The sequence below is a fragment of the Belonocnema kinseyi genome, chromosome 2, assembly GCF_010883055.1.
Source record: "Belonocnema kinseyi isolate 2016_QV_RU_SX_M_011 chromosome 2, B_treatae_v1, whole genome shotgun sequence".
Classification (NCBI taxonomy): Eukaryota; Metazoa; Arthropoda; class Insecta; order Hymenoptera; family Cynipidae; genus Belonocnema; species Belonocnema kinseyi.
Genome location: NC_046658.1, coordinates 93,110,257 through 93,124,784, shown reverse-complemented (window position 1 = coordinate 93,124,784; position 14,528 = coordinate 93,110,257). Strand labels below are relative to the sequence as shown.

Below are 14,528 nucleotides of genomic sequence, written 5' to 3'. Positions count from 1 at the left end.
AATTTAGAACAACAGTCGATATTAAAAAATATCTGATATTTCAGCAAAAACCTTTTACATTAAAAGCCATTGAATTAAACCAAAAATAACCAATTTTTAACGAATTATGTCATTTTTTTAATAAAAAAGATCAGTATTCAATCAAAAATAAAACCAAAACAAGTAAAAGATAAATTTTCAACCAAAGAGATGAAAATTTAACCGATAAAATTTTTATGAAAAACAGTTGAATTAAAAAGAAAGACGATTTTTCTCCAAAACAGTCGGTTTTTTAATTTTAAAATATCCATGTTTTTAGTTTTAGCTATAGAAAATAGATAATTTTGGACAAAATGTTCTCTTAAATGTTCTTTCAGTAAACAATAATGTTAGGTTTGTAAAATTATGAACTGCGCAAGAAAAACTGACCATTAATCAAAATATTAAATTTATTATCTGCAAACTGTGTGAAGTACTCTTTTACTTTATTTTATAAATGAACTGTAAAATTTTATAAATAATTTGTATTAAAAAAAGCTAGTTTTTACTGATTAAATTTAAATTTTCGCAGAATTTTGACCTGAATTGGTGACATTTGTTAACACTTTAAGCGACTGTGCATTGGTCATTCGCAGTGGTGTAGTCGATTGCTCGAGAATTTTTTCCAGTATTTGGTCATCCAGAAACAACGTTACCAATTTTAGGCATTTTTGACCTTACCCCTCCCCCGAAAGTTATTTAGAAGTTTGCTTAAGAAGGATTTTAATTTTACAAATTATTTTAAATATACAAAAAAAAATTTTATAATTTATAATTAAATACAAAAAAATTCAAATTCCTAATATTTCCTAATATTTCAAGCTGAAATATATTAAAATTTCAACAAAATCATTGAATTTTCAACCAGAAAAGATTTTCGATCCAAAGAAACAAACTGAAATGAGGACGAATTTTTTCGAAGAGTTGAATAAAGATCCAAAAGGATCAATTTTTTTCCAACGCTGCTGAACATTCATTTTTTTAGATTGAACATTTATCTTTTTTCTTATAGAAAAATCACCATTCTTGATTAAAAAAATTTTTTTCTGAGAAAGTTCAATTATAATTTAACAATTTCTAAATTAAAAAAAAAAATAATTTTCTGCCAAAATAGTTAAATTTTCAATAAAAAAAATTTAACAAACTAGTTGAACTTTCAAGCAAAAGAAATGAATTTTCAAACAAATTAGTGGAATTGTTAACCAAATAGTTGCATTTTCAACCTGCAAATGAAATTTTATCTTTGTAGTTTCAAGATTCAACTTTTTGGTGCAAATTTAATTATTTTTCTGCCATTTCAACTACTTTTTTAAAGTTTAAACTTTTTTGTATAAAAATCCGACCATTTGGTGGAAAATTCATCTTGTTGATACAAAATTCACCTTTCTTGGTTAAAAATTAACGTTTTTGTTGTAAATTCAATTGGTTTTTTAACAATTTCTAAGGTTTAAACCAGAAAAATTAATATTCTACCAACATAGTAGAATTTTGTAACCAAATGGTTAAAATGATCAATTTTTTTTCTTTGGAAATTTGATCATTTTTATGAAAATTTAATTATTTTGCGGAAATTTCAACTATTTTGATCAAAAGTCATCTTTTTTGGTTAAAAATTCAATTATATGTTCAAATCTATCTTTTTTGGTCGAAAATTTATCTTTTTATACAGAGAAAAGGATTTTTTCAACATAATTGAATTTTCGATAAAAACTGTGATTTTAACAAAATAGTTAAATTTTTCAAAAATAATTAGATTTTTAAAGAAATATTTGATTTTTCAACACCAAAGGTGCATTTTCAAACAAATATTGTTATGTTCAACACAAAAAGGAAGTATTTTTAGAAAACAGTTCAATTTTCATTAAAAAAAAGTTCATTTTTAACCAAGGAAGATGACTTTTCTACCGTGAAATATCAATTTTCAACAAAAGATTAAAATTTTTATGGTAGAAAGTCGAATTTTGTAGAGAACAGTGCACCTTTAAATCGAAAAAGATGAATTAAAAAAAAGACAATTTTTAATCTCGAAAAAGAAATTTTGAATAAAATAGTTGAGTTCTCAACCAAAAAGTTGAACTTTCAGCGAACAAGAATAATTTTCTACCAAAAAAGACGAGTGCTTAACATCATATATGAAGTTTTTATCAAATAGTTGGATTTTCAAAAAACAAGATGAATTTTCTACCCAAAAAGACCAATTTTTAATAATATACTTTAGGTTTCTACTGAATAATTGATTTTTTAACTTAAACAATATAGAGGATCAAGTTTCAACCAAAAATGGAATAGTGGAATTTTTACATAAAAACTATGATAAAAATATCGTTGAATAAAAAAAAAAGAATTGTCAAATACATTGTTAAATTTTTAATCAAAAAGATAAATTTTCTATAAAAAAAGTTGAATTTTCACATAAAAAAATAATTGTTAAGAAAAAAAACGCATTTTCAACAATGTTCTAAAATTTCAAATAAAACGATAAATTTTCGGCCAAGAAGATTAATATTCTATTAAAAAATATGAATTTTCACCCTATCCAATATGTAAGATAATATTTCAACCCAACATGGGATTGTTGTATTTTCAGATAAAAAATCTATTTTTAACAAAACAAAAAAATTAATTTTCAACAAAGTTGATCAATTTTCAACCAAAAAGATGAATTTTCGACAAAGATGATAATGTTCTACCACAAGGACGAATTTTTAACAAAACTATTTAATTTTAAAGTCAAAAAGTCGAATTATCTACAAGAAAGTATATTTTTCAATCCACAAATATGATTTTTCAACAAAAAAGTTTAATTTCCAACCAAATGATTTAATTATCTACTAAATTGTTGAATTTTTAACACAAAAATTTATTTAAAAGCAAATATCAAGTTGAATTTTTTAATTTAATTTTAATCCTTAATAAAAAAAATTAGCTTTATTTAGAAAGTATAATAATCGACTTTTCAACAGAAAAAGATAAATTCTTAACAAAGTCTGTAACAGTTGATATATCAACGAAAAAATTGAATTTTTAGCCAAAAAGCGTAAATTTTCAACCAAAAAGATTCAATTTCTACCACGAAAAACGAATTTTCAACCAGAAAGGTAAACTTTTAAATAAAAAAAATAAGTTTTTAACTAAAAGTGATGAATTCCGATCCAAAAATATAATAGTAGCCTTTTTAATTAAAAAAAAAAAACTCTTACGCAAAAATATAGCTGGATTTTCTTATTGGGTTTAAGTTCTAACTGTTATCTAAGTTCATACCGTTATTTCCACTCCCCCCCCCCCCCTTGTAACGTTGTTTATAGAAAGTACCGCCACACAGTGGTCCAGTAATGGATTTTCGCGGACAAATGAAGCTAGAGGTCGTAATTTTAGGTAAATTTTAGGGTTTAAAAAATACTCTGGATAAAATTCCGCATCAATCCCTCGAGGTTGAATTTCAATTTTCATTTTGTGTTAAATGTTATGTTATTAAACAATTTTTAAAAATAATCAGATTTTGTAATGTATTATTTTTTATTATTGGCAGCAAATCTTTGTGAAAAAATCAGATTTTCCTGTAAAAACAAATAAATACAATGCATTTTTATATTATTTATTAATAACAATTTTAATTGCTGACTTAAAATTAAAATTTTCAGCTAGATAATTTCAGTCATTCGCAGCAACTAGTCTTCGTGAAGAAATATTTTTTTGTAAAAACACATAAATCTAATCGAATTGTTTATATAATTTGTTAATAAAAATTGAATGATAGTTATGCCTTACAACATTTTTAATGTGAAAAAACATTTTGGTATATTTAAAGATGATTTTTCGTGAAGAGAAAATTTTTAGTCTTATAAAAGTTCTATAAATGTATATTTGTCTATGAAATTTTTTTATAACAGCAGGGTGGCCGCTGGACCGGGAAACCTCAAAAACCGGAAAATGACCAGGAATTTTTTGAGACCGGTGGAAACCTGGAAATGACAGTGAATTTATATTTGACCGGGATTTTTACAAAATTTTTATTCTAAAAATGTAGTCCAACTTTGATTTCAAATGTTTTTTAAAAATAATTGTTGAAATTGTGATTTTTTAAATTATTATATCATTCAGTTTAGAATGCTTAATTCGAAAAAATTTCCATTTTATATTTTCAATTTTTAAAAGCATATGTTTTAATTTAAAGAATTTTAAAATGCAATTTTAAAGGCTTAAAAAATTACAAATTAGAAGTTTTTAAAATCTAAGATTTTTTAACAGAAAACAGGGTGGCCGTCAGACCAGGAAACCGGGAATTTTACGAATTTTTGGATGAAAAATCTGCCCAAGTTCGATTTTAACAGTTTTTTAAATAATTAAAGTGCAGTTTTGAAGATTTAAACAATTAAAAATTAAAAGCATTTGAAGTTGAAACTTTTTGATAAAAAAAAAACAGTTTTATTCAATCAACTGTAAATATAAATAAATAAATAATTTTTAAAACGGATATTTACTTTAAGTATAGAAATCTGAACAATAATTAATTTGACCAAACAATTCTAGATCCGTTTAAATTTTGAGAATTCCCAGATTGTAACTGTTTCAATCCGAAAGTCTTAATAAGAATTAAAATGAATATATCATTTATTCCGATCATTTTGTTTTTAAATAAAAATTTTCATGATTTATCAATAACATATTTTTAATTCAGAGTTTCAGGTCTTCCTTTATATTATTTTTCATATTAAATTTAAGAAATAAATTTATTAACATATTATTTCACTTATTATTTGCAGAAAAAAATTGAGAAATTTTAAGAAATACTTAGAAGTTTTGAAGACATTCAAAATTAATTAAACACTTGGAATTATTTCAAGTGATTTAAACGAAGTGTGTTAACATTTTTTCAGAACTTCTAAATATATTTTAAAATTTATCGAAATTTTCCTACAATTTTTGAAAATCTCGCAAATTAAAATAATCCTTAAAATCTTCCATGTCCTTCTTTGATAATTTTTGAAATCTCTTAAAATCTTCTTAAACTTTCTGTTACAATAATTTTTCGAAGTAAAAAATCATTTTCAATTTTCCTAAGAATCTTAAGAAAATTTTTTATTCTTTTGAAATCTTTCACAATTCTTAACAAAATTCTAAATTTTTTGTTTAAAATCTGCAAAAATCTACATTTTATTTTAAATTCGGCTGTAAGTATCTCAAATTATTTCAAATTCTAAATTTAATTCGAATCTTTTTAAAACTTCTAAATATCTCTTAAAATTAATCTAATATTTTTACAAATAATAAGTTTTCTATTATTATTATTTATAAATTCAAATTAAATTATTTGTATTAATTTGCAGGATTTTCTAAAAGCTATAGAAAAAATTCAATTCATTTTGAAATATATTTAATAGTTCCGAAAAAAAAATTCAAAAATTATTTTGAATTTGGAAAAATTTAAAACCACTTCTAGATCTCTAAAAATTTTGAAATGAAATTTTGAAGCTTTTAAAGGATGCCTAGATTATTTAAAATAAAAATAATTTAAGAACTATTAAGTTAAAAAATTTATTTTTCAATTTTTAATGTGTCTAGTTTAAAATTACTTAAAATAATATAATTTTGAAAATTTTTCAAGTTCATTGCTTGATTCTTTAATTTACACTATTGAAAATGTTAACGTGGATTTGTATTTTTAGAACTTAATCTGAATCTTTGAACTGTATAATTGATAAAAGTTCTAAAATTTGCAGTTAATTTGCATTTTATTTAACATTTTTTAATTAAAAGTACCTTCCATTTGGCACGTGTACATTTTTGAGCATTTGAATGCACCATTTTTGAATTGAAAACTTTTAAACTTCAATTTTACAAGTTTGGAATTCAAGTGTTCCATTTTGAATTTTTTAATTTGTTGTTTATTGATTATTACTTTATATGGAAATATGTTTAGAATATAGTTTGATGTTTTAAATTTCATTGGCCGTGAACTTTTTTCTTCGATTAAAACGGCCACCCGGAACAGTGAAATTTTTGCTTTAATAATTGATCCTTATTCTATTTGTGTATGTGTATCAATTTCTATTGATTTCTGTTGTACTTTACTGGTTTACACGAAGATAAAAAATAATATATTGGAAAATCCGATTTTTTTCGAATTGTTTAATAACACAACATTTAACACGAAATAAACATTGAAATTCAACCTCTAGAAATTGATGCGGAATTTTGTCTAGAGTGTGTTTTTTTAAGCTTTAGAAACCAGACCACTTTTTCTTTTAGGACTACACTACTGTTCATTTGGGTCAGAAAAACTTTCTGGAGTGAATAATAATATAAATAATAATTTTCAAAAGCATCTATTCCTATTTTTTCTACAAAAGAATCTGTGGCTTGCAATAACTAACACTTTCGTGCTTTTCATTTCCATATTTAGGACTAGGTGTTCAGCTTAGATAAAAAAAATTAAATTAAATTGTGTACAGGTATGTAGGTGGTGTTTAATTTTTAAACCTTAGGGTGGCCACTGGACTGGGAAAAGACCGGAAAATTGTTTAATTTTCATTTAAAAACCTCAAAGTTGATTTATTTTTCATTCATTTAAGTTGAAAATTCAACTATATTGTTGGAAATTTAATTATTTTGTTAAAATTAATCTTTTTTGGTTCAAAATTCAACTTATTTTGGTTGAAAATTTATCTGTTGGATAGAAAATTCATCTTTCATTGTAAAAAAATGATATTTTTTGTTAAAAATTCAACTTCCGAGAAATTTGTTGTTTAGGTTTGATAATTCGACGATTTAATCGAAAATTTGTCTTTGTAGTTTGAAAATTATCTATATGGTCAAAAATTCAATTATTTTGTTGAAAAGGCATATTTTTGGTACGAAAATGAACATTTTGTTGTTGAATTTCCGTCATTTTGATTAGAAAATTCATCTCCTTTTAATAAAACTTCAACTATTTGATAGCAAATGTAATTGGTTGAAAATTAATTTCTCTTTGTTGAAAAGCATTTTTTTTTTGTTTGTTCAAAAAATCACCTTTTCCGGTTGACAATTTAAGAGTCTTCTAAAACAAACGTCTTTGTGGCTTAAAAGTTTAATGATTTTGTTAAAACTGTAACTTTTGTCGTTTAAAATTTATCTCTTTGAAATTAAAATTCATTTATTTTATTGTAATTACAACTTGTTAGTTGAGAAAGAATTTTTCTTCTTAAAAATTTAAGTATTCAATTAAAAATTCAATTTTTATAGTCATATTTTTGTTCGAAAATTGTATTCTATTGGTTGAATATTCTTTTTTTTTCACAAAATTCGTCTTTTTTAAATTAAATTTCAATTGTATTTTGTTGCAAATGTAAGTCTTTGGCTGAAAATTTATTTTTATTTGTTTGAAAATGATCTTCTTTTGTTAAGAAATCACTTTTTCTGTTTAAGGATTCAACTGTCTTCTAAAAAATTCGTTCTTTTGGTTTGAAAATTCGTATATGTAGGCTTAAAATTCTATAACTTTTTGTGGGTCATGTTTTTTATTTGAAAATTCTATTTTTTTGATTGATTATTCGTCTTTTTGGATAGAAAATTCATCTTTTTTAAAAATTTAAATTCAACTAAATTTTGTTCCAAATGTAAATCTTTGACTGAAAACTTATTTTTATTTTTTAAGATGATCTTTTTCTTTCAGAAATTACTTTTTCAGTTTGGTAATTCAACTTTTTTCTAAAGAATTCTTCCTTTTGGTTTGAAAACTCGACTATTTGGTTAAAAGTAAACTTTTTAAAATTCAACTGTCTTCTAAAAAAATCGTCCTTCTGGTTTGAAAATGCGTATCTGTGAGATTAAAATTCAATAATTTTCTTAGGTCATGTTTTTTAGTCGAAAATTTAATTTTGTTGTTGAATATTCGTCTTTTTCGATAGAAAATCCGTCTTTGTTGGTTGAAAATTCAACTATTTGGTTAAAATTTTAATTATTTGTTCAAAAAATCATATTTTTGTCGAAAATTCAAGTTTTTTGATAAACATACGTCGTTTTCGATCATGAATACGTCTTTTTTATTAGATGTTGAATCATTTATTTGCAAATGTAACTGTGTAGATGCATTTTTTTCAATTTGACTATATAATGAAAAATGTAACTGTTTTTTATGGGAGTTTAATATATTTTTTTAATTCGACAATTTAGTGGAAATTTCAATTATTTAATTATAAGTCAACTCTTTTCTAAATCATTCGACTTTTTAACTTGAAGACCCATCACTTTTTAAAAAAAATCGTCTTTGTGTTGATAATTTTAAAACCTGGGAAGTTTTTCGGAAGATAAAATTGTCGTCTTTATAACTAAAGTTTGTGGAATTGATAATTTTAATTTTTCGAATGACATGGACAAATTTTTGTGAACGGGGGGAAAAAACCGGTAATATTTTTCTGCGATAAAAGTGACCACCCTTATTCTAAAATTCATCATTCCTATTTAATTATAATGCTTTTTAGTTCCATTTTTTGGCATGCTTAAAAAAACGACTAATTGCTTTTAATAACCACAAATAACTTTTTATGATAAACAGCGAAATTAATTTCCACTGATTCAGAAGATTCAGAAGAATAATTAAAATTTTTTTAATAAGAAATTTAATGGAAAGTGCAATAGTTTTGCTAATTATTATCACACTTGCATCCACAAAGTTTTTGGCAGAAATTAGACAAAATCGCACCCAGATAGAGCTGAATCAGAAAGCTTACTTTTTTTAATACAGGAAAGTAAAGACAATTTGATGATTCGAAAGTAAGAATTTTCAATCACCACTTTAATTTTCAGCTCAATTACATGGATGGGGTTACAACACATCCCGTGACGTGTGTACCTACATTCATCCGGAAAATAAAACGACAATTTTGAGTCCTTCGGACCTCTGTACACCTCCTCCATTTCTGCTTGTTGTAGTCTGTTCAGCCGTCGCGAATCAAAAAGCCAGATCAGCTGTCCGAAATACCTGGGCAAACAAGTACAATTTGGATAATTCGTATAATTTTACTGTTAGAGTCGCATTTCTTCTAGGTCAGAGCGATAACGAAACATTAAACGTAAGTTTCAATATCTCAGTGACAGGGTGTCTACTCTACCTGGAAAAGATGGAAAAATTTTAGGGAATTTTTATATACATGGAAAAACCTGCAAATGCCAGGTAATTTTTTGTTTAGATTGTAATTTAATTTAATTTGTAAAATTTAACTATTTTGTTGAGAATTTATGTGTTTGGTTGCAAATTCAACAATTTCTTTGCCATTTTTTCTCTCTCTTGACTAGAACATCTTTTCTCTTTAGAATTCTTATTTTTTGGAATGAAAATTAAATTACTTGGTTTAAAGTTGAAACTGTTTTGTTGAAAATTAATTTTGTTGGTTGAAGATTCATCATTTTAATTTTAAACTAATCTCTTTGACTGAAAAATGAGCTATTTTGTGGAAAATTCATTTTTCTTTAGCTGATCATTGATTTTTATATTTAAAATTTAACAATTCCAGTTGACTTCTTCATTATTTTAGTTTAAAATTCATCTCTTTGGTTGACCATTAATTTTTTAACTAAATATTTAACTACTTGATTTTTGGTTGAAAAATTATATTTTTTAGTTGAAAATCCGTCTTTTTGGTAGAAATTAATCTTCAATTATTCTAGTAAAAGATTCATAATTTTATTTGAAAATTCATATCTTTGGTATAAAATGCAACTATTCCAGATAGAAATGCATCATTTTAGTTGAAAATTAATCACTTTGTTTGAAAATGTAACTTTTTTAAATTAGTTTTTTTTGCAAATTAGTATTTGTTTAACTGAAAAGGTAACTGTTTCCATAGAACATCCTATCTTTTTAGTTGTAAATTCATCTCTTCGGTTAAAAATTAATTTTTGTTACTGAAAATTAAACTTTGGTGTAGTTAAAAATTTAAATTTAATTTCATTAATTAAAAATTAATGTAGTACAGTTGTGGATTCATCGTTTTAGTTGAAAATTGATGACTTGGGTGAAAATTAGTTATTTTTTGTGTGGAAAATTAATTTTTTTAACTGAAAGTTTAACTAATGCAATTTTCATTGAAAACTGATCTTATTTGGTTGAAGCTGCAACTATTTGGTTGAAAATGGATTTTTTTAAATTGAAATTTAACTATAGTTTTGAAAACTAATGTTTTTAACTGAAAATTCATTTACTCAATTTTAGGCTGATAATTTTTTTTTAATTCATCTGCTTTTTGGTGGAAAATTCATCTTTTTAGTTTAAAATTCAACTATTCCAGATAAAAATTCAACAATTTTGTTGAAAATTAATGTATTTCAGTTAAAAATTCATCTTTTTGGTTGAGAATTTAAGTATTCCAGTTAAATATTTATCATTTTAGTTGCAAATTCATCGTTAAAATGGAATATTCATAACTTTGGTTGAAAGTTTTTTTGGATTATTTTTTTGTGGAAAAATAAATTTTAACTGAAAATTTAACTTTTGTTAAAAACTCTTTTTTTATTTAAGTATGTTGTTAAAAATTAATCTTAATTAATGGAAAATTTAACTATTTGGTTGAGAATTGATATATTTTGTTAAAAAATCTTATTTATTGGGAAAAAATTAACTTTTTTATTGAAAATTCAACTCTTTAGTGAAAAGTTCATTTATATTGTTGAAAATGCAATATTGTCACTTGAAATGTTAGAATTCGAAATCAGTTTAATTTGAATTTAATATAGCAAACACATTACTTTTGTCATGGACTTGAGAGACCAAAAAAACATATTAATTGAATACATAGAAAATTAAATTATTTAAGGTATAAACTACTAAAGCTGTACACATATTCGATTGTTTTAGAAAATGCGAAATATTTTTTCCAGGGTTTGAGTAGACATCCTGATTAAAAACTGGATTGTTTCATAAGTAAGATATTTTTCGAAAATTAAAAAACTGGACAGGCTAATAGTTTCATATTTTTCTTTTCTTTTTTTTTTTTAATATTTTGCAGAATTCTGTGGCAGAAGAAAGCGAAAAATTTAATGATATAATTCAAGAAAGGTTTTTAGACACGTACAATAACTTGACCCTGAAGTCCGTAATGCTCCTGAAATGGGTTTCTACAAATTGCGAACCCACCAAGTACCTCATGAAAACAGATGATGATATGTTCATTAATATCCCGAAGCTTTTAGAATTTCTGAACGCGAGACCTCAGAGCAATGGGACTCTTATCGGATGTCTCATTTGCAACGCCAAGCCGATTCTGGATCCGAGAAATAAGTGGTAATTAGAAATTTTGTTCTTTTTTTGTTTAGTTTTCCAGATTTCAAAGATTCCAGAAAAGATGCATTATTTTTGCAAATTTTATATTTTATTGAAAAAAACAAGGTTAGAATCTTTTAAAAATTTACAAAGACTTTTAATATTCACATTGTTGCACTTTATTTTAATTTATTGGTTTATTGTGAAAATATATTCACACGCAGGGATTTTTAAACAGTTTGAAAGAATTCACAAGGATTTTAAAAGATTTCAGGGATTAGACAAAAGTTTAAAAGATTTCAAGGATTTCAGAGATTAAAAAAAAATCACAAGATTGCATCAAAATTTCAAAGATTTCAATTACTTCACAAAGATTTAGAAGCATTCGAAAATTAAAAAAAGTTTCAAAAGATTCAAGGCGCTTCACAGAAATTCCACTTATTTCGAAAATTTAAAAATATTTCAGAATAATTTCAATAATTTTAGATTTTACAATGATTTAAACAATTTTTTTGCGAGTAAGTCAGAAATATCAGGAACTTCAAGTGATTGTTTGATATGAATAAAACATTCTAAAATTATAGTGTTATATAAGGGACATTTAGTGTCTAAAGGATTTGTAATTTTTTAAATTAATTATGAGCGTTACAGCATGTTAAATTCTGGCATCATATTTTTTTGAATTATCGATATTTCCAAAATCGTTCAAAGAATTTTTATGAAACTGCGAAGTATTTTAGACGAAAGTATACTTTCTTATATAACACTGATATTTCTGGCGTAGGCTGGCCTTTTTTATTTAAAATTTCAAAAAATTGTACTAGTAATTAAAATTTATTACAAAAAATTGCAGTTTTCTTATTGTTGTATTTTAATTTAATTTATTGAGTTTTATTCAGAAAATTTATTTCACAAAGATTTTTAAAAAGTTCAGAAAATTTCGCAAAAATTTTGAAAGATTTCAGAGATTGCACACAAATTTCAAAGATTTCAGAAGTTTAAAAAAATCAGAAGATTTCATAAATATTTCAAAAACTACAAATGATTTCAAATTTTTTTTAAAGATTTAGAAAAAAATGGGAAGATTTCATATAAATTTTCCGAGGTTTCACAGCAATTTTAAAGATTTCACAAAGATTTCAAAATTATTTCAAATAATCTCTTTTGTATTTTAAAATTGTATTGCATTTGAAACTGTATTGTAATTTATAAAAACTTTAAGATTTGTAGAAAATTACAAAAATAATTCTTCTATAAACCACAAGTTCTCATTTGGATTAAAATATTTACAAGAATTTTCAATTTTATTGTAATTTATTGCGTTTTATTTTGCAAAATAAACTATTTTAATTTTAGAGATTTCACTAAAATTTCAGTGATTTCAGAAATATTTCAAAAGAATTCGAAAAAATTAAGATTTCATAAAGAATTCAAAATATCCTAAACATTTCGGAGATTTTACAAAGATTTCGCCATAATTTCAAGAAATATATTTCGTATTTTAAAACTGCTTTGTAATTTTCACAATTTAAGATTCAGAGATTTCACCAAAATTTCGAAGATTTAAATGATTTAAAAAAGATTTCATGCGAATTCGAAAAAATTCAGATTTTATAAATAATTCAAAATATTCAGAATATTTACGGGATTTTTCAAGGTTTTCAAGAAATATCTTTTGTATTTTAACATTGTTTTGTAATTTAAGCAATTTTATGCTTAGAGATTTCACAAAAATTTCAAAGATTCCAAAAGAATTCGAAAAAATTTAGATTTTATGATGAATTTGAAATATTCTAAATATTTCCGAGATTTTATAAGAGAAAGTGTTCACAATGATTCTAGAAAAAATTTTTACATTTTAAAATTGTTTTGTACTTTTTAACCATCTTAATTTTATAGATTCCACCAAAAGTTTAAAGATTCCAGTGATTTCACAAATATTTCAAATGAATTCGAAAAAAATTAAGATTTCATAAAGCATTCCAAATATTCTAAATATTATTGAGATTTCACAAAGATTTCGAAAAAAAATTCATGTTCATAAATAATTCAAAACATTCTAAATATTTCTGAGATTTCGTAGAGATTTCAAAAGGTTTCAATTATTTCCGAGATTTCAAAAAAATTTTGCAGATTTAAATGATTTTACAAAGATTTCAAAAGATATCCAAAAATTTCAGGTTTCATAAAGAAGTCAAAATATTCTAAAAATTAACGAAATTTCACAAAGATTTAAAAATAATTCTAAAAATGCAGATTTCATAAAGATTTCAAAAGATTCTTAATGTTTTTGGGATTTTACAACAGATTTTACTGATTTTACCAAGGTTTCATAATTATTTCTATAAATATTTTTTTGCATTTTTAAATTGTTTTGTAATTTTAAAATACGTAAAAAATGTCAGGTAATTACAAAAATAATATTTTTCTATTTTTGCGCTTCATTGTAGTTTTATTTGAAATTCAGTGATTGGAGTTTATCCACACTGTGAAATTTCTTCGACCGTTATTATCATTAATGAAAGAATGCGTTTTTATTCTGTTCATACGGTCCAATACAAATGGATTCAGATGTCAATGAATCTTTATCTTCAATTTTAAAAGATATAACCAACGTACGTTTGAACCTAGTTGCAGGTCTTCTTCAAGGTAATACATCACCTAATTTAAAAAATTTTAACAATATGTAATATATTGTAAAGAATTAACCAATTTTATTTGAAAAATTGTATTGTATATAAATTTATCTGTAAATTTTGATATTAAAATCCAAAAACAAGACATTTCAATTGTGCTTTAGTCCTTACAAAGGCGCACAATTTTAGAGTGAGCCAAATTCTATAAATTCAGCTAATTGTTAGAAGTTAAATTTTTTTATTTACATAATTCGAAAAGTGTCCTTTTTTTTAAAGAAAAACACACAAAAACTTTAAATTTGAAGCTTCAAAAATAAGCAGGCTCTAAATAATATAATATTTACTACATTTAAAAATAAAATTTTAATGGCAACAGATACTTATTGTTTGGAAGGATAAATATGAACCAACGAATACATTAGAAATAAAGTCAATTTATTTGAGTAATTAAGAAAGGCCGATTTAAAAATGGAGAATTTAACGAAAATTGCGCCAAATTAAATTGAATTTAAAAATTGAAAAAATTTTATTTAATTATTTTATTATTATTACACCATTAAGCCATTTCCCTTTCGGGGTAGGCGTGACTCACTCGGCAGGGGAAAGGAGTAGTGTGTGGATGGGATAGAGATTTT

At 24.0% G+C, this 14,528-nt stretch overlaps 1 protein-coding gene across 3 annotated transcripts in view; it reads left to right on the top strand.

The window, feature by feature from the left end:
- Positions 1–14,528, top strand: part of LOC117167439 (beta-1,3-galactosyltransferase 1-like) — a 28,782-nt gene that overhangs the window by 5,993 nt on the left and 8,261 nt on the right. For 2 of the 3 annotated variants that reach the window (XM_033352372.1, XM_033352371.1), the window contains exons 3-4: positions 8,806–9,071; positions 11,004–11,278. In XM_033352372.1, the coding sequence (XP_033208263.1) occupies positions 8,806–9,071; positions 11,004–11,278 (541 nt within the window). The remainder of the gene's footprint in view (positions 1–8,805; positions 9,072–11,003; positions 11,279–14,528) is intronic. The other variant, XM_033352373.1, reaches the window with a different exon arrangement.